Source organism: Aquila chrysaetos, chromosome 19 (assembly GCF_900496995.4).
Source record: "Aquila chrysaetos chrysaetos chromosome 19, bAquChr1.4, whole genome shotgun sequence".
NCBI classification, from domain to species: Eukaryota; Metazoa; Chordata; class Aves; order Accipitriformes; family Accipitridae; genus Aquila; species Aquila chrysaetos.
In genome coordinates this window covers 18,470,586-18,497,980 of record NC_044022.1, presented here as the reverse complement: position 1 = coordinate 18,497,980, position 27,395 = coordinate 18,470,586, and the positions used below count along the sequence as shown (strand labels likewise).

Sequence of the window (27,395 nt, the reverse complement as noted above, 5' to 3'; positions counted from 1 at the left end):
AAGAATATCTATGCCACAGCTGGAAGAACAAAGTGAAACCTCATCTTTGTCTGATTTGGGGAACTAAAAATCTCACTGTGGAGTTTGTTTAAACATAGGGAAACTCCTTCAAAGAAGGCTTTCACTTTGGGGAAAAAGCCACAATATGATCCTAATATGGATTTGCAGATATCCTGGCAGGGACTGTAAACACTGCTGAGCCCCTGATCTTTTTCCATCCCTCTGCCCACCTGCCAGGGTAAACCAGCTGCACCGTGAACCCCGTTTCATCAGCATATCCTTGCTCCGGACTCAGACGAACCCTTACACAGATCAAGAAAAACACATTAAAGACTTAGCATGTTTGGGAAAGAGGCAGAATTGAGGGGAAAAAAAGAACTAAACACAACCAACTTATTTTCCCTCCTGTAGAGGGAAAAAAAAAAAAAGAAAAGTAAAGGTTTTCAACTTTGTCAACTGACAAGAAAATGTGAACCTCGGAAGCTCAGAAAGCTGTAGCTTGTCTGGTTTCATACAGAACTGATATAAACATTCCTAAAATGATTCATCCTGACATCAGAAAATGAAGAGGAGTGATGACAAACACAGGCATGCTATATAAAGGTAGCCAAAAAATAGTAGCTAGACTTCAGTCTGACTCATAGGAGGTGAACTCTGTTACACCGGGTTACCCCTGTTTTAACTAATGAATCCCATAAGAAGCAAATTTCAGAGGAAAAAAAGTTAATCTGAGGAGTTACTCTTCTAAATACCTCTCTGCCTCAAAGGCTAGGAGATTCTCTAAAATGGCTCTGTTTATTTTCCTGTTTCGTGTTACTTTATAGATCGGATTTTGTCTAAGAGCTTTCCCTGTTAGAGATTTGGCCTTACAGCTCTCCTAATTTAACTGGCAGACATCAGCAGACATTATAACATCTCTGAACGTGGGGAAATCCTAACCACGGAGCATGATTTAAGTGTCAAGGGTGTCTGGATGATCAAGGCAAGACCACCATGCCTTGAACACTCATTGCTTCAGCCAGAGCCCTCCCATTGCAGAGCTGACTCCTTGCAAGCAGTCCAGCTGCAGAAACATACCCCAAACAATTTTCCCTTTCACTTTCCATTCCCTTATACTCCTTGTTGTACACCCCAAACACCTGCAGTGTAGCTAGTGGAAAAAACACACCATAGCACTGTGGGATGCTCAGGATGCATCACTGGTCAGCTGCAGTGCCAAGAAGGATTGTTCTGGTCATCTGGGGTCTAACTTCTTCTGTAACATAAACCACAAACCCACACCCACTAATTCCTGTGAATCTGTAGTTCAGCATTTGCTACTTCACTCCCTGCAGTCTCAGTTGTTAAATTACTCTCAACAATCTTTTTTTTTTTTTTAGGTCTCAATCTATGAGCATTTGTTCCTTGATTTCACTCTTGCACCACAAGAAAACACAGATCTTTACTGTAATAGATTAGGATTGTAAATAGACCAATAGTTGCATAAAATAGATACACTGTTGAAAAAATAATATGAAATTACTTTATTTGTTTTCTAGTAAGTCTGTAATAGCCCAACTGCTACTCTATTGCTGCTACAGATGCACTACAAAGATACACTTCTACAGACTAGTCAGTATTTCTTTACCTCTGCAGTTCAATCACGGTAAAAAACTTGCGGACTACCCTTTCACCCCAGGAGACACATTACATTTCACAGGATCACAAATCATACAATGCACAAGTTGAAAGGAACCCATAAGGATCATCAAGTCCAACTCCCTATAATATAGTAAAAATGTTTCAATCCTAGCAATATTCAGCCCATATAATTTATGCATTTCAAGTTGCTAGCTAGGGGAAAAAACAAACCACTTCCTTATGGGACGCTCAGGATGCAAGCCTTTGTCCCTGAAGGAGTAAAAAGCAGCGGAGCAACGTTTCTGCCCAAGGCTGCCTCTCCAAGTCCTCCAAGGGTATCCGGATACATTGCCAAGCAACACCGTGCTGAGCTGACAAATGCACGAACAGGGAAAACTGGATGGCACAAAAGGCTCCTTCTCCATCATCCCTGAGCAGAAACCATCGGCCACCTCCAGACTTGCGCTAACTGGCTCCCAGTGGTATGAGGCACTCATGGAAAGAACCATCAAAGCATCGATAGGTATTCTAGTCGGATCACCAGCACCTTGAGGAATGCTGTGTCTCTCCAAACTACCCTACCAGCACACACAGTATTTTGCCAGCCTAAAGCACAGATCCCAGCCAGTCAGCTGGTCTTAATTTTAGGACAGCAAGAGGCAGGGCACTTCATTTCCTCTGATACTTTGTCCACATGTTAACTGTATTCATGCTTAAAAGTTGTGCTTGGTTTTTTTTCATTTTGACGTTCTCTTGCACTTCCTAGACCTTTCTTTGACCTGACTTAGCAGGTAACCTAGAAGCACTACCTCTGACGGGAGAAAACACACTTCTCTGCTAAAGTCAGTAGATGCTTGTTATGCATTGTAAATTTACTTTCATAGTATCAGAAAAAAAACTACTTATGAGAGGGATCTGACACCTTTGGATTAAAGTATCTGCTGAAGGAGGACTCAGGATTTAGTGAACTTGAATGTAATAATTTCTGTGCTCCCTTGACCCAAAAGAGTCAGATTTATAAGTTTAAATGAAAGTGAAGGTTTACTTAGGGTTTTTATACACATCCCAAAACTATTAAGCCCAAAACCAAACCAAACAAACAAGTCTAAGGAAGTACTAAAGGCATCTGAAATATTAATCTATTTTATTTTTGTTTTACTTAAATTCTTTGTCAAACAGCTGCTAGATTTTCTACTACTTCTATGAAAAGCAGACAAGCTCTAGGGATTTCTTTAGTTTGCCAGCAAGATACTTCACAATATCTGCATTTCCCTAAATGCTCTGTAAATCATCTCATAAAGACAAGTTTCATAACCATTTGCACAAGATATTTAACAAATCTTATTAGAATGTCATCATGTGAGATTTTGTTTTTATTGTATTTATCTGTCAGTATGAACTTAGCTCTTGATGTCCTTACATACTTTTTACTCAGGGAAACTTCCAATAACTTCTCTTTTTTTTTTTTTTTTTTTTTATGAAGTATTTCAGAATTTGGCCCCTAGGCTTTTCCTGTTGTGGATAGTTTATTTCTCAAGTTTACAGTACAGGACATGTGCTTCTCCATCATCTCTGGTTTTGCTTCTTGCGCAGTACAAAATTTCTTGCTTAAAAGCAGCTTAGAGCTAAAACTTCACTGCCAAACTATTAATACTTTTATTGACTTTAAATGAACTCTGGATTATCCAGGGATAAAGACAACCTTGGTTCCACAGAACACTGGTTTTCTCTTACAAAACCAATGTGTTACTTGTGACATTGTTTATACTCGTGTATTATTTGCTGAGAGCTTTCTGACAAGGCATCAAGCCCAAAAATGTAAATATACAGATGAGGGCCATCATCTTGTAATCCCATCATGCCTAAATCCAGATACCAAATGGACTTAGAGGTGCGGAGGTAACAAGGAAAACTCAATCTACAAAAAATCAAACCAAACCAAAACAAAAACCTTAAAGGTAGAAAATGTATGAATAAGTAATAGCTCTGAGACATTTAGGTACAGTATTATAATTTCTCATGTACATCCAGAAACCTCTTTCAGGTAATTCTTCTACCTACTCTGAGATGATTAATGGACTTAAGTGTTTCTCTGCCCGGGGTTAAGCAATTATTACTTTATAGAATTTTAATTTGGATACTAATCAGTCAAGTATTCTTCTTCAGTAATATATATCTGGGTTTTGTCTGTGGATCTGAGTATTTGCATATGCAAATTTGTCCTCTCCCCTCCTGAAAACTCAGCTTTGATTTATTAAAAATCACACACATACTGGCCTCCTAACTTGCTACATGCCGTAAATGACGTAGCAAGGATTTGACCATCTATGTATATGAGCAGAGAATTCAACTCCCTCCAGACTTTCTTTTCTTAGTCATACAGAACTCTGTGTGGAAGGACAGGAAGAAAGACGTCACAAATCCTCCTGATATGATCTGCTTCAAATTAACCATCTGTGCAAAAAAATGGAGAACCAGCAAAAGGGCAGAACTTCTTGGAGCTTTTTATTACCGGACTCTTCCAGCTTATACTTCAATGGGATTTAAAACCAGATTTCTTATGCAGTACTTGAAGTAGGGGAGGTCAGAGCACATTATAACACAGGAGAAAACTTCCTAGTTTCAAAGAAAGTTTCAAACTACCTATTGCAGGTAGTTGGTCTCTGCTTACCTACTACCAGAACTAGGATCTAGACATTGAATGAAGAGCCAAAACTCTTTGGAGGATCTGAAGAAGCAGCCACTCATGTAATATAAAGCAGATATTTCATAAAGTCCTGGAGTCTGAAGGCTGGGGTGTTTGCTTTGGGTTCTTTGTTTTGGTTTTATTTTTTGCTTTATATGTGCCACTTCCATGACATCTGCCTCTATTAACTCTATCTCACAAAGCTACTAATCAGTGGATATGCAGTGTACGTCTTAAACAGAGAGGCAGAGAAAGCTCAACAAGAGTTTATGCAAGTTATCTTTGAGTATCAACAAGAGTATCTTGGGACGCATGCATGTGTTAAAAAAAAAGTCACCGATGGATGACTTCAATGTTAAAACAGTATTAATCTGAAAAGACAACATCAAGCTCAGGATATAGATCTCTTGGAATGACAGATGAGGTCCTGGACAGCTTTATAGATATAAGTACAAGGACATTTATCCAAAATATTTAAGGTTGCATTGTTCACAGGAGCAGAATAGGTGGTACTTTTTCTACATAGACAGTCAACTTCTAACAATGTAGATTAACATCTTCATGTTAAGCCTTTTATCTTAATAACAGGTGGCTTTTTAGTTGATTCCAAAAGGGATTCTGGATACTTAAAGGGGAACTGCAGGATGGGAGGGGGCATCCTACCAATGGTGCTGGGTCAGGAGGAACGATGGAGAAAGGAATGAAATTTCTATGTCAAGTCAGTCAGTGGAAGGTTGACCTATACAAACCAGGCAATGCTTTTTCTCTGCCTGAAGAGCCTGAGCTCAGTGGGCTAAGATTTATTGTTTCACCACTTCCAACAAAATGATGTCCTGAATCTCAGAGAAATTCAATATGGATTATTTGCCTGAGTGACTTCAGTGAAGAAAGGAATTGTGCTCAGGTCACTGAAATCACTAGACAGGAACTACAGAGTGCAGAATTCAGTTCCCAGAAACTCCTAAGGACTCCCTCCTCTCCAGCACCCACAGCATCCGAGGGGGGATTCCCAGGGACTAACTGTAGCACCTTCTCTAGTCAATGCAATAATGCGATTCAGCGGATCTACATTTGGCTCCTCTAAGTTCCACATGAAGTGATGCAACTGTTCCCTACCTTCTTTTGCCACAAGCAAATCAACACTACTGAAACAACAAGGTTACCAAGCTTTATGAGGTGCTGGGAATAGACACCAGTCTTTTTTGGTAGCCAAGATGTCTAAACTGCAGCTTGTGAGAGTTTGTGGCTTGCATTGACTCTGTAGTAGATTCAGCAGAGACCACATGAAAGAACCCAGAACATCTTCTGAAGCACTTAACATCTGCAAAACACAAGGCTATTTCCATGAGGCTTACTGCCAATCACTGCATGCCAACGCAAGAAATTCCAAAAACATAGAAGAGAAGTCACTTTTTCTGCTAAGACACTAATATATATTCTAAATGGGAATCTACTTCTGAAGTCATTCATTAGCAAAAAAAGGAAGCGAGCAGCCATAAATGGTCAGTACCATGGTTTCATGCTGCTGCAAATAATCAGTAGTGTGGTTAACTGTCTGGAAAGAGAGGGAACTCAATACAAAGTGAAAAATATAAGATGGAGATGGAAAGAAAACCAATGCTACCATAAACAGCAAGCCTTAGTCTCGTCTTGTTCATACAGGTTAGAACGAAGAGCAACCAAAACGAAGTCGGGGAAACAAACGCTTTCCAAAAAGGAAAAAAAAAAGATGGAAGAATATCCATAAACTAATTTTTTTTCTTAGTTTTGATAAGAGGTGAGGCTTTGTATGCTAAAGAGTAGAAGCAATGTTTTGGATATATGAACTGTAATGAAGGACCACCCTTACTACCAGAAATTTGTACTATTGCTGGCACTTGTTTTCTTTTCCAAGGGCTTTAAAGATCGTTATAGACAATGACATTTAAACTGTATTCCACAGCAGATGAGTTCCACACTATCATCTGCAAAAGTGTAAAGAAATGTCAGTCTCAGGAAGCAGAGCACTAAAGAGAAGATTTCTGATATTTCTTTGGATGGTCTGATCTCCAGACTGTATTGTGCACTTGGTCTGAAAGACAAATCTCTTTAGAAGAGTTCATCAAGTGGAAACACACAAAAATCATCTGTCCCTTTACAAACCCTCAATTAAAATATTTATTTACAGAAAATGTTTCTCCCCACTACAGTTCAAAATATCTTGGAGCTGACTGCATTCTGCTCAGGTTCAATTGTAAGATGCAATGATGTCCTATCTAAAATAAGTAAATTGGACGTACAGGACTAAAGGGCATACAGGACTGAAAATGTTACTCACACTGTCTTAAACAGCATAGTAACAGTTGTGTACAGTTGTGTACAGAAACCGGTGAAAAAAGCATAGAAAAACATGTTAAAAAGAAAGCATTTTGCTAAAGTGAAATCAAAGACAATGGAGCAATGAAGACAATATGAAGTGAGTAGCCCACTATGAATTACCTAGAGCTGGCCAGCAGGTCACTTGCAGGAATCCCAGGCGTTGGGTCATCCATCCCTTCACTACCACTCCCAGCCTTTCCAATGTATAACAAAGTCAAGGAGTCACGGTACTGAATACAAAGTCACTAGTGGATAAAAACCAGTGGAAGGACACTTCAAAAATGGAGTTAAAAAATGTCACCTTCCACATCAATCATGAGAGAAAATTGAGATCTCTGAGTGCCTGGATTTCAGAGTGTACAAGTAACACTGCCAGCAGGTCACGGGAGGTGATCCTTCCCCTTTACTCAGCACTGGTGAGGCCACACTTGAGAGTACTGTGACCAGTTCTGGGCTCCTCACTACAAGAGAGACATGAACACACTGGGGAGACCCCAACCAAGGGCCACAAAGATGATGAAGGGTCTGGAATATGTCTCCTATGAGGAAAAGCTGAGAGAGCTGGGACTGTTCAGCCCGGAGAAGAGAAGGCTCAAGGGGACCTTATCAATGCCTATCAATACCTGCAGGGAGGGTGCAAAGAGGATGGAGCCAGGCTCTTCTCAGTAGTGCCCAGTGGCAAGACAAGAGGCAATGGGCACAAACTGAAACACAGGAGGTTCCCTCTGAACACAAGGAAACACTTTTTTACTGTGAGGGTGACCGAGCACTGAAATAGGTCGCCCAGGAAGGTTGTGGAGTCTCCATCCTTGGAGATATCCAAAAGCCATCTGGATATAGTCCTGGGCTACTGCCTCAAGGTGGCCCTGCTTGAGCAGGAGGGTTGGACAGGAGGATCTCCAGAGGTCCCTTTCAATCTCAACCATTCTGTGATTCTGTGACATGGAACCTTTGATGGCTGAGCCAGGTCACAGGTTAGCAAAGAAGCCAAACTGGCAGCTCTGAGTTCACAGCAACATGGATTTTGTTTCTTCAAATTCTCATGTGCATTTTGCACCAATGAATTCTCCTCATTCCTTCCATCAGCAGGGGGAATAATGCTTTCAATTGACAAAAAGGAAAAGAAAATAAACACCACTGCACACATTTCTGAACAATGCCTACCTCTTTATGTTCATTTGGTTACGATTCAGCGCTCCCTCTGGCTCCAAGTGAAACATGTGGGAGCTTTGCCAGAGTGCAATGGGAGGGGGTTCAGGCCCTTTACACAGCCTCCCAGTGTTTTCCTCCACCCCGGCATTATGTAAGAAACTGAGCTAAACTGTAAATATTACACAACCTCGAAAAGGGAAGGGACTATTAAAATATCTGCATGACTTCTTCACGCTGACTCACCCCTTCCTTTCCACTTTAGTCCTCGCTTAGAGTAAAAAGATATGCCAGAACTGGTCACTTCTTGCCTTTTAAGCATACTCCAGGCACAGTGAGATGTTTCATCAGCTTAGACAGGACATCACATAGAGCCTGGGGACAGACTTTTTAGTAGGGCCTGTTGCAATAGGACATGGGGTAGTGGTTTTAAACTAAAAGTGGGTAGATTTAGATATAAGGATATAAGCATAGATATAAGGAAGAAATCTTTTACAATGAAGGTGGTGAAACACTGGCACAGGTTGCCCAGAGAGGTGGTCGATGCCCCATCCCTGGAAACATTCAAGGTCAGGTTGGACGGGGCTCTGAGCGACCTGATCTGGTTGAAGATGTCCCTGCTCATTTCAGGAGGGATTGGACTAGCTGACCTTCAAAGGTCCCTTCTGATCCAAACTATTCTATGATTCTAAGCAGGACAACAGCACCAGGAAGACGGCTGCAGTCTTCCCCCTAGCTCTGCTGCAGTCATCGCTGCACTGCGCTTCCAGTATCTGAAACCCCACGTGCCCCTTGGGCTGCTCCTGCTGTGGCTCCGAGTCCCACGCTCCTACACCAGCCTTGAAAAATAACCCAGGGGTTATCATCACCCAAGAAAAGAAGCAGCAGCAGTGTTCCAGCTTGCTTGGTAACTACAAGTAGGTCAGATGGGAGCAGAAAAAATACCGAGTTAAACTATTGCCTACAGACTCTATAAGCACAGTCCCATGCCTGGCATCATATTAAACAACAATAAAAAAGCTTTTTAAGCAGGACAGCAGCCCAAGGCATATTCTATGACCTAGAAAGACAAGTGGAAGTGATTGTCCCCTGTTTAGGCTGGGGAAAAAGACTGTCATAAACCTAGACATTTCAAATCCTCATTATGCTGTAAAACAGCCATTTACCCAATAAGAGCATTTCTCCAGCATAGTTGATGTTCTACTGAAATGTGTTTGTGGCAATAAAAATGAAGCTCAGTAACTCAGTGGTAACTTCATATCTTGTAATAGTTAAAATATGTATGTGATCTTGAAGGATATGCTGTTACGCTGAAGGATATCACTGTACTTTAAAGTGTAAAGCACTGAGCATGAACAGGAATTGCCTGGTCTAGTATTACATACTTAAAACATAATGCATTGTGCATGAGTGGAAATTGCTAGTTCTGATGTTACATATTTAATACATGACTGTAAAAATTACACAAACTGTAATTTATCAACTAGACTTACGTATCGGAAATATACTGCACATTATCTGAATATAAATGAGTTATTTATATTCACTAAGAAAACTCAGACTCACAAAAAGAGATCTGTTTTCCATAGCTCCTAGATCTAGAAGTTTTCATGCAAAAATAATTTTTTATAACGTGCAGTATTAGAGTATGCCATTTTAAATATTGGATGAAATCCTCAACTCATGCAAAGAATCAGACTTCAGTAAAACATCCTATTCAACTTCATCCTATGATCTAACCCAATAGGTCCATGTCAGCAGACTCTTTTCCAATAAAACCTCTCATCATAACAAGTAAGAATTTTTGCCAGAGAAAAGACTACTGAACCAGGCCTAATAACCTCTGATGACATTATTTCTGGAAATTAGAATCACACAATCCATTGTTTTAGCAGTGTCCTAATATAAAAAGAGTAAATCTTTTTAAGAGTCCCATAGTTTCCAAACTGTGCAATTACTACTAATGATCGAATTACCACCATTATTTTAATTTCCACTGAGATGGACAGTCAGAAATTAAGAACATGATGTTTTGGGATGAATGTTTAAATAAGATGTGTCCACTGGTATAGAACAGGTCTAACTTTATTAAATATAGCTATGCTAGGGCCAAATGAGTGTAAAGAGCAATCTGAGACTTACACTAAGCTCTTTAAATTTATCTTCTGATCACTAAGCGAATAAAATATATAAATAAATACTGACTGAATCATTCTGCACAAAAAAACAGCTACCATTCCATCATACCCAATGCACATCATTTTTCAGCATTGCTTATCTAATTATCTTCATGCACTACACAGAGGAAAGCCATAAAAATTGCCTGCTGGAGTTAACAACAGATAAATAACACATGCCTCTGCTTTCTACTGGTAAAGTGAACAGCCAGGAAAACCTGGCAAAAATCAGGCTATGCAAGTGCCAATACTGCTTCACCAACTTATACTGAGGCAGCTTCCCTGAGATTCGCTCCCAGATTTACAGCACAAAATTTATTTTGGGTGGAATTTATTGTGGGTTCCCCTGTGACAGTACTTGCCTCCTGGCTCAGTATATAGATAAATAAATTAAAAAAACAAAACAAAAAAACCAAAACACCCCACAAAACCAATGAACTGGAAGTGGACAGGACCTGGTTGTGCTCTCTGAGTTTCAGGTAACAGAAAAACATCTCAGCTGTTCCATAGCGCTAGGTACAATTCAGTGGGGATAAAGTATGAGTTATCAGTCCAAAGAAAAGAATCAAGTGGGAATATTTATCTCCATAGTCTTCTTGAAGAAGAATATCCATTTCAGGCAATCCTAAAGCCTTTATTCCCTTTGGAAGGAAAAGGCTGCCACTATTATTGAACCTTAGACTCTGCTTTTTGTAACAGCATAGCCAGTGCAGTACAGTGATTTTTTTGGTAGCATCTCACAGGCCTCTGCACTGCTCACTCCTGAAGAACTTCAGGTCTACATACAATTTCACTTTATTCCAGCCTTTCTCCCCGGGGGTCCAACTCCCATTCTAGATCAATTGAGCTGAGTAAGTAATAATCCCAACGTTGTATGACTTCACTGGTAAATCACTTTTAAGTCATCAATATATCTCTTAATATAAAAATAAAGAAGAAGACTATTTCAGAAACTTCTTTTTTAAACTTGATGAAAAGGCAGTTGAAGGAATGTCTTTTCATTGAACAGGAAAGACGACAGAAAACTCATTACAACTTGTGCTTATTCTGTGTTAAGGTCTACAAAAATGGCTGAAACCCCTTTTATGAAACAATGATCAAAATCACATGGATTTTATTTATTTATTATTGGTTTTCACTTATGGAGGACTTTGAAAAAAGTTCCCATTATCATTTTCTCAACAGTAGAGAAAATTAAATATGCATTGAGTACTGTCATACATAATAATCATGCCATTTCATATTCATTGGTACCCTCATAAATGATACATAAGCCTTTCTGGAGGGAATTTTCACTTTGAAGGAAATAAAGACCATTTGCTTACCAAATATAAATAGAAGGGAAAGTACAGAAATATATCATATTTCTTACCATTGTAAGGGTGAATGGATGGCTTTCCAGTGCGGACACTCTTGGACAGTGTAGAATAACATACTGAAACAAAATAAGCCAGAGAAAATAAAATGATAGAAAAGGTATGTTCAAAATATTCAGTGATGGGTTAGTATATACAAAGTGAAAGTCATCCCTACAGACAATGCTACATGAACAGCTGTGATTTTTTAGGGGCACATTAACTCACCTGACCAGGCCTTGCTTTGAAGTCATCTTTCATCATCCTTACTTCAAGGACATTGGAAGGATGGCTTATCACTGAAGTTATGGTGACTGGTTTATTGCTGCGGATGTAGCGGTACAGCCTTTCCACACAGTACAAGCACAGAGGTCCAGAAATCCAAAACCAGGTCTATGGGAGAACAAAAATATGTTACCTCAAGGACTTTCCATTTTATGTTTTCTAATTTCAAAACTACATGAGTGCTTGCAGGACCTCATTTCACATCTATTGTGGAACAGTGTTTTGGTCACAAGTAACCTCCGTATCTCTCTACGTGCAGAAATCCAACCATGTTATGGAGGCTTAATCAGTCTAACCGGCAGCATCATCCACCAGCACAAACAATTTCAATCATAAAACTCATCAGGAACAAAATGCTAATGACCTCATTTGCAATGATGTTACTCTGGTTTTAAGTAGTTAGATTGCAACTGGTTTCAGCCGTGAATGACACTGTACATTTCAAAATCTAACAGACCAGAGTACTATAAAACTGAAAACCTTCACGGAAAAACACTCTGACATGCAGTATTATGTGACTATTACCTCCTTTTAATTATCTCAGGTACAAGCAAAAAACTAAGAAAGAAGCATTCTTGTGCTATAGAATTTATGCCTATATTAAACTAGTGTAAAATCATAGACAAGGGAGAGAAATGGGCACTTCTGAATCACGATTCATTTGCCCCTGTGGAAGATGTGTATGCTAGACAAACAATGCCCTGGAAATGTCCATTTCCCTGCACTGATTATACAGGGAGCCCTGGGTGACTACCTCAGACGGAGACATTTGCAGCTGCTCAGCTAAATCCCATCCTGAGTCAATTACTAACAGCTTATGGCAGAGATAACTACTAATTCCACACCTGCTCAGTCATTCAAGCCATGGCACTGAAGTGCCCTCGACTGCCATCCATCTTCCCTTCCCAATTTTTGAAGCTACACATCAGATTCTCTTGCAACTAGCAGAGTATTTAATTTCCTCAAGCACCTCTGGCCTGACAAACTTCAGTAGCTCACAAGACCTAAGGCTTTTTTTTGAGACTTGGTATCGCTAAGTGCATAAAACGCTTCCAAATCCAAAGAAGTCCTACGTAATGTTACAAGCTACCAGGAGAACACTGCGTGGCCATTTCTTTCCATGGCTGCTCTTTTCCCATAAATGGCTCTACAGTAGGCATCTTAAGCCCCTAATAAGACTGTTTGTGTCCTATGGGTCATATGGAGCTACACATACATTGATGCTTGTAATTCAGGAGTATTACCACAACAAAATACAAATCCAAAGAACTTTGTTGGATGACTTCAGTGTAGAATTGACTGTTTCTTATTATGAGTACATGCTCCATGGTAAAATGGGTTCCCACTGTGGCTAGTAAGGGACATATGCATTCTACAGAAAACAATGATAATAATAAAGAGAAACTCCTGTGAGGTCTGTTATGGGACCACCTTGAATGATGGGCCTTGGACTTGTAAACTCTGTATTCTCAAACTTCCTCAGGCTACTTGCCAATACAGCCCAGCTCATCTTCTCTCAAAAGAAAAGAGAAAATTTGTATGAAGAAAAAGCTGCTGCCACAAAACATAAAGAAACAAAAGGAAAACGGAAAACAGAAAAAGAAAAGGCTTTTCTATCCCCATCATCATCATACTCATTTACCCATGCCACATATAAAACAAGCCTGTCTGCAAACAACAGGCTATACAAAGCCAAACCACAACCAACTGCAACCCAGAAATGAGTATTAGGACTTGCAGCCGCATGGTAAAAAAGAGAACAAATGGAGTTTGATTATTTCAATTAACTACCGCCACACAATGCTTACAAAGGGACCTTATGAATATGTTATATAAATGTTTTCTCTGAAGTGCTATGCTGCAATTTAAAGTCACATTTATAGCAAGACCAATACATCTCTTATCATGTCGCACAAAAAAGAACATTACAGCCAATCTCTTGACATTTTTCCGCCCTATTCTATGCACCACATTGTAATGCAGTTCAAGGTTTAATACAGATTGGTTTTTCTCTACCAAATCTTTGAATGTCTGAAAAGGTTTTAATAATATTTTCCATTATTAAAACATCTGGTCTGGAAAAGCAATAATTAGTGGTTATGGCTGACTGAAAGGCTTGGCATGGCTTGTAATACCTGAAACGTCGGATCATACAGACCTCTGGGAAGTGTGACTGGAACTTGGGTTCCTCGGAACAAATTCTCATAAAGTTATTTTGTACAAAGGGTTCTGGTACTGCTAAGTCCTCTGGGAAAGGCTCAGTAGTATAGTCAGGAAACGGCTGGTCAAAAGCCTTTGGCACCGTCATATTCTGTCGAAGTGTTTTGTTAGGATTAAAGCAACCAGGAGGGTGTTCCTCTAAGTTGGTCTGGTACTTGAGCACTCCCCTACAGGAAAATAAAAATACCAAAGACACTGAAGTAACATTTACAACCAAGCAACTTATCTTGATTCGGAGAGGGTTTTAGAAAGCAGTCACAAGGCTCATCTTCTGTAAGAATTTTTGTTCTGTTTGCTTTCAGGACTTTCAATGAGATCGAAGCTTTGCAACAATAGAGCCCTCTGTCACTAGAGGCAAGGTTTAACTTTTCCAGCTCACTTGGCACTCCCCCACTGAACAGCCTCAAGCTTAATACTGCTTGAAAGGGGGAAGATATTGTAGGAGCCTTGAAAAAAAATTAAATAATCACATTTCCAGTTCAATCACACCCAGGCTGTTTTCACTCATCCTCCCTACAGTCAGCAAGCAGTGTTTTTTAAGGCAATCTGTAGCAGAAGTGGCCTAAGTTGCCAAATCATAAACCGCAGGAATGTTCCCACTACTTGGTGTTCGTCAGGTTTGCACACAACTGTATAATTTGCTCCTTTAAATATCACCTTGTCAAATAGATAGAAGGAAGAAAGAAAGTCCTGCATGATAGCCAAGGAACCTTTCTTGCAAATTATTTTGTGGGGTCCATGCTTGTTTTTTACGCTAAAGTTAAATTTATAGTAAAACGAAGTGAGAACTTTGCAGCTGCAGCTAGAAACTATGAAGAAAGAAGTGGAAACCTGAGACACTCTGGGATTTCTCAACACATGAATGAATCATTGAAAATGGGGAAGAACTGATAATACTAGTAATAAAATTCCTCGGAAGTACTACTTGCCTCCAAATCTGGATTTGATGACAGTAAAGCCGCAAGGAGGAATATTTAAAAAACCAAACGACTAAATGGCAGCTGTATAGGATGGTGGCTGGGTGGGAAATGAGGCACACTGACACAATGCCTGGTGAGACGTGCCCTCTGAGCGCCAGGCCATGTGGTGAAGGCTCATCTCAAGTATACAATCAAACCTAAGGACATATGCTCCCCCCTCTTCTCCCCAACGTACACACACGGCAGCAGCGGTGACAGAGTTTAATTCACAAGAAGAGAGAGAAGAGGGACATCTGTAATATTCCCAACTTAAATGGGCTTTGACAGGCTACTGGCAATCTTCCCTACTGAAATGCAGTCCTGACAGCTAGTAACAAGCTTCCCACATGGTCCAGTGAATAATGTACAGCTTGGAAGTTAAACCTGCTCACTCTGAACTCCACGTCTGACCCCGGGAGAATCACTTGGGAAGTGTCCGTGCGCCTACACCTGTGCTTCTGTCTGTCTTTATTGCCCGATCATGCCTATCGCTTGCACCTGGCATCACTGTTGGTCATCACATATTTACAAAGTGACAGATACCCTAGCATTACGTTAGTTCCCTGCTCCGTAAATATTATGGTGCCTCACGGATTTAGCTAGAAGTCACAGCACATGCAATATTTTTCCAATCAGCCTTGTGTGCATGCCTGACAGCTGCTCCCACAGCTTCCCTGTTCTCAACAGCATCCCAAAAGAGGATTCCAGGTTTTCCCTGAGACATGAATAGCTGAACCACAAACAAGAGCATCCCCTCCAGTGATCTCTAGTTTGTTTAAACTATTACAAACATGCTAAGTAAGTGGCAAACTGGGATGACAAAGCTGCCTGTTAACAGCAGCTGCAATGACTCTCATTTCTGAAGCTGTCAAGGAAAGGCAAGGTGTCTTACACACCCAAGATCAGTTCCCAGAAAGGTTGAGTTCTGCACAACTCTTAAGGAGCCTAAGATATATCCCCAAATATTTATTTGGTGCAACACCTGAATACAGAAAGACTCAGTGTGGATGTCAGTAGGTAGAAGACAGACATCTTTAGCAAACAAAAATGGGAGAGACAAAAAGGGTAAGTCATGTGAAAGTGTCCTACAGGCTGAGCAACACAGCATGCAGGATTTGCATGGGCATACATCAACCTCTGCCCCAATTTTCCATCCCCAAAATTCTGTCTAGAGCTGGAAAATACATATCACTATTTCTTGAGATTTTTATGGTGATAAGCTAGAGGTCAATGGTTCTAAGTGGAATTGCACTGCTCCTATCTTCTCATCCATCTTTTGCTGCTCAGCTCAAGGTGAGTTGCTTGAGGGGTCTGCTAAATGTCAATGTGTGGGTGGAATCTTAAGAATTTTCACCCTTTGGAAGATAAATCCTTGAATAACTCTAGTGACAGCACAAAGGCCTTATTCTCAGCTCCTATGGACCAGCATAACCCATTCAACTCCACAGTAATATCAAATTTGGATCAGCTGAGGATATGGGCCCAAATGTTTTGTATGTTTTATAGCTCCTTACATTGGTACTAGAAACATCAAGCTTCTATTTTACATAAACTATTTTTTGTTGTTGCTATTACCAGCTTAAAATATAGATAAATTAATGTAGATATGCACCAAGCCTTAAGCCACCAAAATATTTGAAAGTCACATTGCAAGAACTACAAGAGCAACAAAAGTCTTTAAGGATAATTCCCTGAAAGATAGTCCTCTCCCTTAGGGTAGGGATGAAAGAACAAACCAATAACATGATAGATGAATCACATCATTTTATACACTGCTGAGAAGTGCTTGGCTACTCTGAAGAAGAGGATACTATAAGAACATACCCATAATAGTTTGAAACAAAACAAGAATCCAGGAATACTATGGAAATACTTGAAAGGAGAGACTCCCAAGACAGGTAAATCCTCACCCAATCTGCCTGCACAGTTCAGCCACAGGAGATGCCTTGCTCTGTAGAGTAACTGGCCATGCATCTGCAAATCAATGAGACATGCCATGCAGGAGTCAGCTGGGCACCTAAGCATGGGTGTCTAAGCTTTATTCTCAGAAGAGATCTTCTAATCAATATCATGAATGGAGCCCAGAAATCAATCCAGCTCACTTGAATGTAGGTCTTTGTAGTAGCAGGTTAGTTGAAGCATCCTTCAGGCTCCACTCACTGTATTTATTAGAACTCATTAGACTATAATGGGAAAAAGACACTTAGAAAACATGTAGAGACCTACATTTAGGCATCTTAAACTTGAACTGACTCCCACTCTTCATGACTCATTCTTCTCCCACTTTTCACTGACACTCAGTTCTTTCAGATTTGCACTGAACGACTTTCCAATTCAATACTAAGGAGGCTGCGTACAAGAAGATGCCTGTTTAATGCTTCGTGTATTACTGCAGCCTTGGTTTGCAAACTTCTCCAACTAGACTTCTTCCTTCATGAAGTGGCAACATGTTTAGGAATACAATGGGCAAAGGATAATACAGTGAAGAAGATGAATTAAACCAGACATGAAAAATACTCCAAAGGCAATCACTGGAACAGAGTGCCTATGGAGGCTGGAGGATCTCAGTCACCAGATGTTTTCAAGAAGTTAGACAAACTAGAATAATTTAGCAAAAGTTCACCCTGCCCCAGGATGGAGAGAACAGGTTAGATCCATCTTCCCCAGCCACGAACAAGAGCTATGCCACAGAAAAACAAAACGAAACAAAACACAGAAAACTAGAATTGTGTCCAGGAGTTTCAATTGCTTTGAACTCATTATTTCAATTCACCAGATCTCAAGCTGCGTTTATTTTGTTCAACAACATATTCCTACCGTGATCTTGCTAGGCCTAATTACCTTTCACTGTTTACTTTAAGCAGCGGTGCTCAGTGTCACACAGACATTCCAGCACCCTGTGTTTCAGTAGATGTTTGATGACATGAAGAAATAAACCTCGTTCAAATACACCTTCCCTTCCCTATACCAATCTCTGCACCTACATCCACAAAGGAAGCTTCAGAGACGTTAGTGGACCAGATTTTCACACAGCGTAACTTGTGGAAGCTGCTTTACCTTGCAGTAAAGCTGGGCTTGTTTGTGCCCGATACAGACCTAGCCATCAGCTTCATGGCGCATGAACACTGCTCTGATGTTTGTGAAAACAAGAAGAAAAACTAGTAAATTTTGTATCATAGCAATAAGAAAGAGATAATTAGGGAGAGACCGTTCCTTCCCTCTCCTTAGGAGTCAAAATGGAAGGTAGAGAGGAAAGAGAAAGGGATGACCAACTTTGCTTCACACTCTCCTCTCAGCAGCCAGGTAAGAGGGGGCAGAAAAGAAACGTTTTCTTCATTTCCCACTAGAAACTGGTAAAATGGACAAGGAATAAACTTGAAAGTGAAGAACTTTGTGCTAGCTGGCTGTAGTAACACAAAATTCTCCAAGCTGCAGTCTGAACTTTATTTAAACAAACACTTGTTGAAAAACTGAAGAGGATAGCATCTTGTCAAGAAGTTGGCCCACTGTCCACAAGCGAGCTCAGGAAAAGCAGCAATCAAGGGAACTGCTCTTTCTGGTTGTGCTTCAGGAAAAGGGACAGTGTTTTCCATTTACTTACCCAGAAACATGCAGCATCAGCAGCATATAGAAGACAAAGAAAAGGTTGTGTGTGTACCAGAAGACGTCATAGTTTGAAACCCTGAAAAGAATAAACCATGGTTCAATGCTGTTTCACTCAGATGGAATCACTGCTAATGAAAAGCAGATCTGTGCACACAGGACATCATTATACACCACGTAGTCATGTAGAATAGTCAAAGCCCGGTATGTATTCCTACAGGCCCACTGTACTTGCAAGCAATTAAGTGTTGAGAAGAACAGGTGGCTGGCATGGAAGTAAAAAGCTGAGAGAGAGATGAACGACAAAGAAGTACAGAGCCAGCTGAAGAACTATTCCTGAATTAGGAGACTTCACTGCTTTCATAGGTCCTACTTATTCCCTGTCAGATCCTTTAGCTAGAATAGTTCTTCTGTCTCCAGGCTCAAAACTCAACCTCTTTACGGCAAGTGCCTCCTTGCGTTCTCCCTGCCCCAGTACAGGGCTGTGGTGTTTAATGTGTCACTACTGGTACAACATACAAACAGGTAGTGTAGACAGCAGCAGAAGAGCTGCTGGGAAAGGTAAAAGAAACTCGTGAGGTTATGAAGTGGAAGGAGATACAGGAGGAAAGGGAACTAGAGCAAAGAGGCAACAAGAGGACAGGTAGGAGAATTTTGAGGGCAGGAAGCCACATACGGTGGGGCTCTAGGACTGATGGTCTTGAGAGGAACAAGAAGAACATTACCACTGTGAGGATCAGGAGAGGTGAAGGGGAAAGAGGACTTCCTTTCATCAGTGATTTGTTAGGTAATGTAAAAAGAACCAAGACCAAAGAAAACACCCATCTGGAACTGTTTTCTGTTAAGCTTGTTTGTTTTTTCTTGAGGAAAATACTCGCCAAAACACAACAACAACCAAATGGTTAAGAAAATACTCTACTTCATAGCACACAAACGCACCTTTCACACTACACAGCATGGTAGGAGAGTCCCTTCCAAAACCAAAAAACCTACCCCCATTCATAAGCCAAAACAATTATTCAATAAAAAACAACCTTAAATTCGAGGACGTAGTTTCAGAAGCTACTCCTCCGACATAGCTAACTTTTTTCACAGTTTTTTTCCCCTCCTATGGCCTTTTACATAAACAGCTAACTACCCTTGCTTCAATACATCTGAGATGTACACTGCATTTGTTTCTGTCAATACAGGACTTGTTTTCTTTCTCAAGACAGAAAAAATAATTTTGATAATCTGAGGGCCACCAAAATAAAATCCAACGAACAGCAGTTCCAAGGAACCCAGCAACAGCAAGGGGCTCTGAATCCCCCCCTTCACCCTGCCATCCTTCCTCCGTTCAGCACCACGCTAACGCTTTTTCCCCCCTGAGGCTGCTCAAACTATTTCTAACTGCCCACACCCTGGCTGGCATTTCCATACAGTCACTCATCAGTATCTGTAAGGAGTTGTGGGAGAGAACATCAGTAAGATGAAAGTAAAGGATGACGGTGTGGGGAGTCGAAGCACAATGGGAAGGCACAAAGAGAGTAACATTTACCCCCAGACCCGAAACAGGTCTCAGAGTTTAATTTGGTATCTTGCTACAATACCAAAAGCTGCACACTGAATTCATTTTTATTGGATCTTCAGCACTTTTTTCAGAACGCACCGATTTTTCAAAATTTCAGTGATGGAAAGTCATTCCCAGCTTCTGACATGTTGTTTTCAACAGCTAATTATTATCACTGATTAAAATTACTGTACACTTCTTGTCTGAATATGTCTAAATGTCAGCCTCCAGCCAGTTGAGCATTTTATTCTTCTTTCAGCATTCCTGCAGATATCTCTACTATAAAATCCTGGTTCCTTCCATGTATCAAGTTCCCCTAAATGTAATCAAGTCCTCCCAACTTCACCTTCTTAAACTAAAGGAATGGAGATCCTTGAACCTCTTACCATGAAGCATATTTTTCAATATTTTAATAATTATAAATTTCTTACTTGTATCCTTCTTTAACTGTGTATCCTACAAATACATACAGTATTCTAATATACTCAATAATCTTCCTGCTGCTACATATATATTTTTATAGTTCTTCAGAACATTTATTACTTTCTTTACCCTCTTCTTAGGGCTTAAAATAGACATTATTCACAGAACGAATGCATTTCTTAGGAACACAAAGTCCTGAAAATTTGAGATCAATTTGAATATTTAATTTTAATGTTGGTTAACCTACTTTAAAATTTTGCAGGTGAAGTCCTGCAAGAGTTAACTTACTGAGAAAAGTGAGGGGAGATTGCCATGCTTTAAAGGGACACAGTAAGCAGAACAGTTTTGGAAAAATATTTTTAACCCTGTAACAGCTAGTTTTGAAAAGGCAGATATATGTGGTAGTTTAGAAGATGAAATTGAAGACTGGAATATTTGGTTACAAAGAGAGATGGCATTGGAGCAGCTTATATTTTAACATTCCTTTAAATATACGATTTCCAATGTCACTAGTAATTGTGTTCAATGGAAATACCCCTGAACAACACTAATTTGAAAGTTAGCAGAAATGTCAACTTTATTCACAGGATTTATTGTATTTTCTAATAACTTCATAACCCTTCCAATAAACAACTACCGAACAGAAAATGTTGGTCTGGTATTCACAGGATTTATTGTATTTTCTAATAACTTCATAACCCTTCCAATAAACAACTACTGAACAGAAAATGTTGGTCTAGTTCTCTGGTATGACACAGCAAAAATCTGCAAAATTTTTCAAACAATACTCATTTTCCCCTTTTAAAACATTAGCAGCTAATTCAATCTCCTAATACTTATTCACACAGTTTACTGAACAAGTAAAGGCACGAAAATAGCAGGATAATCATGCGTAGAAAAAATTCAGGAAGTACATATGAAGGAAGAAATGATTAAGCAGGTTAGTGTGCAAGAGCAGATTAGGGCTGAAATCCAAGAGAGTATAATAGTCTCCGAAATACTTTTTTAAAAGCCCAGTTTCTGATAGGCAGTGAACATTTACAATTAGTTTTCCTAAGACTATAGCGTGAGCTTAGCCATCATAAGCAAGTGAGAATCCACAGGGAAAGAGATTGAAAAGGGACAGAAAGATGCACACGGAAGCTTGTTTCCTTAGGAAAACATACTATAAAGATAAGCTTGAGCCATACGCCTGAGGGAGAAGGCAGGATAAAATTTCTAAATAAGAATTATTGCTAGAGTAACAGGAGATGCAGGTGCTCTCTTAAGGGCTTTGATTCTGCTGGCTAGATGGCAGAAAGACAGGAAAACACTTGCACTTAGTAACTGAAGAAGGAAATAACAAACATGTAACTTCAAAAGACGGAAACCTTTGTTGCATGAATCCCAAAATTATTTCCAAGAATATGGTTGCGACTACATATATTTTCCTAAATTTCACAATCATTAATAAATGCTGTTCTTTTTTTTTTAAAATTTATCATGGCCTTGGAGAAAACAGGACTTTGTTCTGGCTCACTGCTGCAGAGTAAAGTAATGGTTATATTTTTCCATCTTCCCAAAACTGGCTTTCTTTTGCAAGTAGAGCTATCTGTGTGGACTATATAGTGTGCAGCCATGTCTGACATCTTGTGCAGCAGTCTTATCCTGCACTTGTGTAGCCTACAGTGCCTCACAAAGGTCTCAACCCTGTAAGTATCTTCGTCTACAAAAAGTGCACAAGTATTTGCTGAACTACTTTCTTGAATCAGTGCCTGATAACATTGCTACTCAGGAAAGACAGATTAGTTCAAAGTTCAAAACCACATACCTAGCTCACATGAGTGAAGCACCATTAATGTTTGAAGATACGGAATCAAAATATCCTTCAGTGTTTGCTGAATTGAGATAATATATTTACATAACCAGTCTTTGAATTCATCAGAGACTGCTATAAAAATCAAGGGGTTTTTTATATGCTTCAATTGCAGAATCAAAGCCTTAAAAAGGCTATGATGTAGGGCTAGATCCTCCAAGGTGCTGGTCAATCAAATGATATATAATACTATAATATGTATTCAGTAATGTTGGTGCAGAATGTGAACCCACTGGAGGACCAAACCTTTAGAAATCCCAGCAGCTACTCTGAGTCAATACTGCATTGCTGTTTCGAATTATAATCGACATTAAAAAGAATATATCTGACAACCAGAAGCAGAGCTTTAAAGAAGCAACATTCTACTTCAGTAGCACAATTCTGTTCCAGTTCGCTTCATTGCTGGGTTTTTTTTGATGTTTTTTTACAGTTTGTTGTCACAATTAATTGGTGAAAAGAATTAAGATAAATATATCATCTTATTTTACTTCCAGTGGACTTAATTTATGCATTGGACAGAACTTCCCATATGCTTAGTTTACTGCCTCCCTGTACAAACAGGAAAAAAAAAGAACTATTTGAATTTTTAAAGGCCTAGATTTTTAACTGAGCACATTCCTCCAACAGTGTTTTTCTCTGAAGGCAACTTAATCAGGTTTTGTAATTTTTTGAATACAAAATTCACTGTGCTAATTTACCTGCAAGCTAATAAAAAAAAAATAGGGCAAGAAAACTGGTATTTTTAATACTCATTTAAATACTCCTTGCCTCGTATTGCATTTACTTTTCATTCCCTCTAATCAGTATGAGAATATGATTACACAAATGGCATTTTTCAGCATAATGATCAGATTATGTCTTACCTGATGGCATACGTAGAAGCTGTACACATTAGGAATAATACTAACACCATAATGACTCCAGTCAGACCTGGAACTAAAACGGACATAAGATAACTTATATTTGAACTGTGAAGAGGTATATTTGTCTCCTATGACCTTTCAAGAAAGTGGAAGTTATTAGACATACAAATTCTGATTCAATCAAACTCTTGCATTTGATATTTATCTCTTGAAGACAGCTATTGTGTTATTTCCCACCTTCCCAGAGAAAACTGCCCTTTCCCTTGCATTTCCCCATGCATCACTAACTTCCTATTAGTCTTTGCTCCTGTCATCCTTTGCTCACAGCGTTTGTCTCTAAGCAAGGACAAATCCTGTCTATTTGTTTACTTGTAAGACTGACTGTACAAGTTTCTGTATCTCTTTTTTATTCCAAACCCTAAACTCTGTTGAACACAATTAAAAACCTGGTCAGGGACAGAATTTCAAGCAAATCAATTTCTATGCAAGCTGTCACTACAATTGTTTGCCAACCCATTTCATCCTGGAATGAGAAAGAGCCTGAAATTACTCTCCATGGCATTGTATCATGCTTGAAATCGCTGCCCGTAGAGCAAAGTCTGTGAGAGTGATCTACAGGCAGCATTTGAGAAGGAAAGGTTAAAAATACTAAGGACTGGACTCATCTGCTCAAATGCAGACATGTATCAGAACTAGTCTATCCTCAGCTCTGTTTTAAGTCAAAGGAGAGAAACAAGTATTTCTAACAGCATGACTCATCTCACCCTAAAGCAGAATCTTGCCCACAAAGTACAGTAAAGCATCAGCCTAAAGACAGATTAGAAAAATTCCAACCAAAGTTACCACTTTTTCTGAGCACCTTATCTTCAAAATTGCCATCCCAGGAATTAAGAATCTGAATTAAGAATTAAGAACCTGAAATCCATGAAGCATTACATCAAAACCTTTTACTTCTCAAAGATTGATAGTTTTTAAGCATAGTCTCTGGTCACCCTAAAAGCCACGTGCTTGGGTTCAAAGTCAGTCAGGCCAATCACCAAGCACAAAGCTAAATAAGTGCTGTTTTAATGTCAGAATATAAGCGTCTCAACCAGCTTTCATGGACTTAAATGGCAAACCCAAAGATTTTAATGGTCCAGGATCTTTGGCAGGATCACATCCTAATGATAAGAACAAGCTAATTTTTTTAAATAATTGATTGTGCTTTTAGACTCTTTAGCAATAAAGAGACAATTTCAAATCTTATCTTTTTATAAACTTCTCAGTATCCCCTTGTTGAAAAGTCTGATACCCAAAATCTGATACATCCCAAATCACTCCTCAGTTTTACAAACTGTAGGAAAAATCCTGGTCCTACAGTCAATGGAAGTTTTGTCATGGACTGCATAAGAAACATAATTTCACCCCTTCAGGGAAAGGTTACAATTAAAAGCAGTTGCAATAAAAAATGTGCATTCTTTCCATTGCCTCCTTCTTCATTTCTTCTTTCTTAATCTAATTTGATATGTAGCGTGCAATCAATCTCCCCTCTGACACAAATACTTCCAATCCAATTGCAGTACAGCACTTGATCCAGCTTCCTACACTGTCACTCAAGCCACAGGTCACCTTTTACATCCAGTTCTTCAATTCTCTTCTCCATCAAACTGCAAAAATGAAATCACTCACAGCCTTGTCCCAATTCATCAGTGCATTTTCAGTGTTTCCTCTTCTCCCTGTCCCTGTCTCTCTTTTCCTCCACCAACTATAATCTTGAATACTTGTTCCTCCCACAATTAGCCTCACACCGTTATACAAGGAGGTACTTTCCTGGACTGATCTGAAAAGGCATCACACTATAAATCCTTCAAATTCCTTATTCCTTCTCACTATGTTAAAAAAATCAGCCAATAAATCTAGTTCTGAACTGTTTGGGAAGAGACCACTTTTTTGCATATTTGTACAGCTCCCAGTGCAGCAAAATCTTGGTCCCTGTCTGGGCACTCCTTCAGCACAAATAATAAATGTTAATTACCAGTCATTAGGATGGGGAGTGATCTGAGTAATTTTAAATTTAAGATGACTTAGAATCACTGCTTTTTGAAACAGAGCGCTCAAACTTTCAGAAATGCAGTATATTCCTGGCTGTCAGAGGGTAAAAGGAGTTCCACCTTGCAGGTTCTCTGCTCAACCAGAGAGGTCTCAAGGTGTCCCCAGAAGCCAGGACAGTATTTGATGGGGCCTCTGCACTGGTTCTCCACCCCAAGTCCTCCTTCATCCAAGATACTAAATAAAATCCTTAGCTGCTTGTTCCGATTTTCCCTCCCCTTCTTTAACTCCCTCCTCCATCAGTAACCCTCTTTCTCACTAACTACACCAGTTACCCAACCTATTTCCAGTTCGCAGTTAACTTACACCTCAATTTCTATAATATAATTTTCTCACTTCCTCTACTCTCAACTGATCTAAACCTTCCCTAGGGTTTTTGGAAAGCACTTCCCCACAGGCTGCTAATTCTAGCAAACGTATTGGGATTGACAGACAGAGAATCGCATTCATTGCTGTCCAGATAGATTCCTTTGGACCCTGCCCTAAATGCTACCAAGCTGCAATTTTTGGTGAAAGACAGATGACATCAGGAAGAACCTTTACCTGCTTGTGAAGCTCTACAGCTCAGGCTTCTGCCTATCCCTGCATACCCAAACATTGCTCCCTTCTAAATTCCTGCACCAAAAGTGTCTTTGCTTATTTATTCTTTATGAGTGCTGAACCCTGATTCCTGTGTAACAGTTTAGATTGCTCTTAAGTCAAACTAACCCTTAAATAAACCAGCTGAAGCAAGAAGACCGCTTTTTTGTTATGTTTCTTTTTCTAGAAATTGGATCATTTAGGAATTTGGTTTTAAGATTATGCAGAATCTCTGTTTGAAACTAATGATTTTCCACTGACTCATCTGTACAACAACAACTTTGAAGATGCCGCTCATCCTACTACAGGGCTTATGTAACTCCTCCCTCCTGACTATTGGATAAGCAAACTGAGGTTATATTAACACAACACATCTTAACCTAGCTGAGATACAACAAATGGACCATGCAAACACAGGATCAAAATGTTTTGCCTGGAGAGTGATGATGAGAAGCAGCAAACTTTCTCATCAGTTTTGCAACAGACTTACCAGTAGCAAAAAGCAGTTTCCTTGGGTCCTGAAAAACAGACAGGGGAAAAATAAATAAATAAATAAAAATCAACACACATGATTTTATATCTATATGAATAATGTAATAATAATAAGTAGCTCATAGAGCTCACACACTTGAAGGCATAAGCAATCCCTACATCTGGATGTAGGAATGGATTTGGTATCTGGTAACAGTTTACACTGACTGCAATTCAACGTAAGCTAAACCTTTAGCCTTTGCGTTCCCCCAATGAAGACAATTCTGATCTGTTACGAAAAATTAGGATCCTAATTTTACAGACAGTTATTTTTTGAAAGCTTAACTTTAATCAGTTATCTCATACCTTTGGGAGGACAGAGGGGAGCAGAATAGAGAGAGATTTTGAATTCAAATGAAAGACAAGCCACGAGCGTTTTACTGCCAGTTACATCACCAAGAGATTTACAGTGGACTCCAGTGAAGCAGGACTGAACACAAAGGAGCTGACAACACAAGGCCAGATGTTCCTGTGTCCTTCACCACATGTGAAAGGAAGAGGGGATATGTCAACCTCACAGGAAACTGCCTCACTCCCCCTGAGTCCTACACCTCGTGAGGTTTTGTCTTCACTTTGGAGAAAAACTTTTTTTTTTAAACTTGCAATAAAATGCAGTGAGGGGAGGTGAGCAGTTTTCATACAGGTCAGGAAAAACGAAGCGTCCCTCTCCCTGAACTTGTCTGCATCCAGATGTGTGCACCCATCTACAGAAGATGACAGTAGCATCCAGAATGCCCACCACACTTAAAAAACAGGTTTAAGTGGAATTCAAGCACAAAGGTTCAAGAGCTACCAAAATACCTAAAATTCGAGAGGTTTTAATCCTAGAGTTACTAAAAACTTGTTATTATCTCCATTTTCTATTGCAAAATTCCTAAGGCTGCTTAGTACAGGCTTCCATGCACACCCTGGCACATTCTAGCCTGAGGCAAGCTCCTGCTAATGTTCCTGATGAAGCTAAATCTATTACACCACTCCTAACACATGCAGACACTGGAGTTCAATCCAGAACCTCAGCACAATAGTTGGTGTTGGCATGTCTGTCTGCCACAGAATAGCTGGGTGATTAGATCATTCACCCAGGGAGTGGAAGAC

At 39.6% G+C, this 27,395-nt stretch overlaps 1 protein-coding gene across 2 annotated transcripts in view; it reads right to left on the bottom strand.

Annotated features, from left to right (window-relative positions):
* The window catches only part of NOX4 (NADPH oxidase 4), a 117,637-nt gene that overhangs the window by 75,324 nt on the left and 14,918 nt on the right, over window positions 1–27,395 (bottom strand). For both annotated transcript variants that reach the window (XM_030042543.1, XM_030042542.1), the window contains exons 6-11: window positions 26,260–26,287; window positions 23,103–23,175; window positions 18,411–18,491; window positions 13,789–14,017; window positions 11,574–11,738; window positions 11,363–11,425 (exon numbers count right to left, since the gene is read on the bottom strand). In XM_030042543.1, coding sequence (XP_029898403.1) covers window positions 11,363–11,425; window positions 11,574–11,738; window positions 13,789–14,017; window positions 18,411–18,491; window positions 23,103–23,175; window positions 26,260–26,287 — 639 coding nt within the window. The remainder of the gene's footprint in view (window positions 1–11,362; window positions 11,426–11,573; window positions 11,739–13,788; window positions 14,018–18,410; window positions 18,492–23,102; window positions 23,176–26,259; window positions 26,288–27,395) is intronic.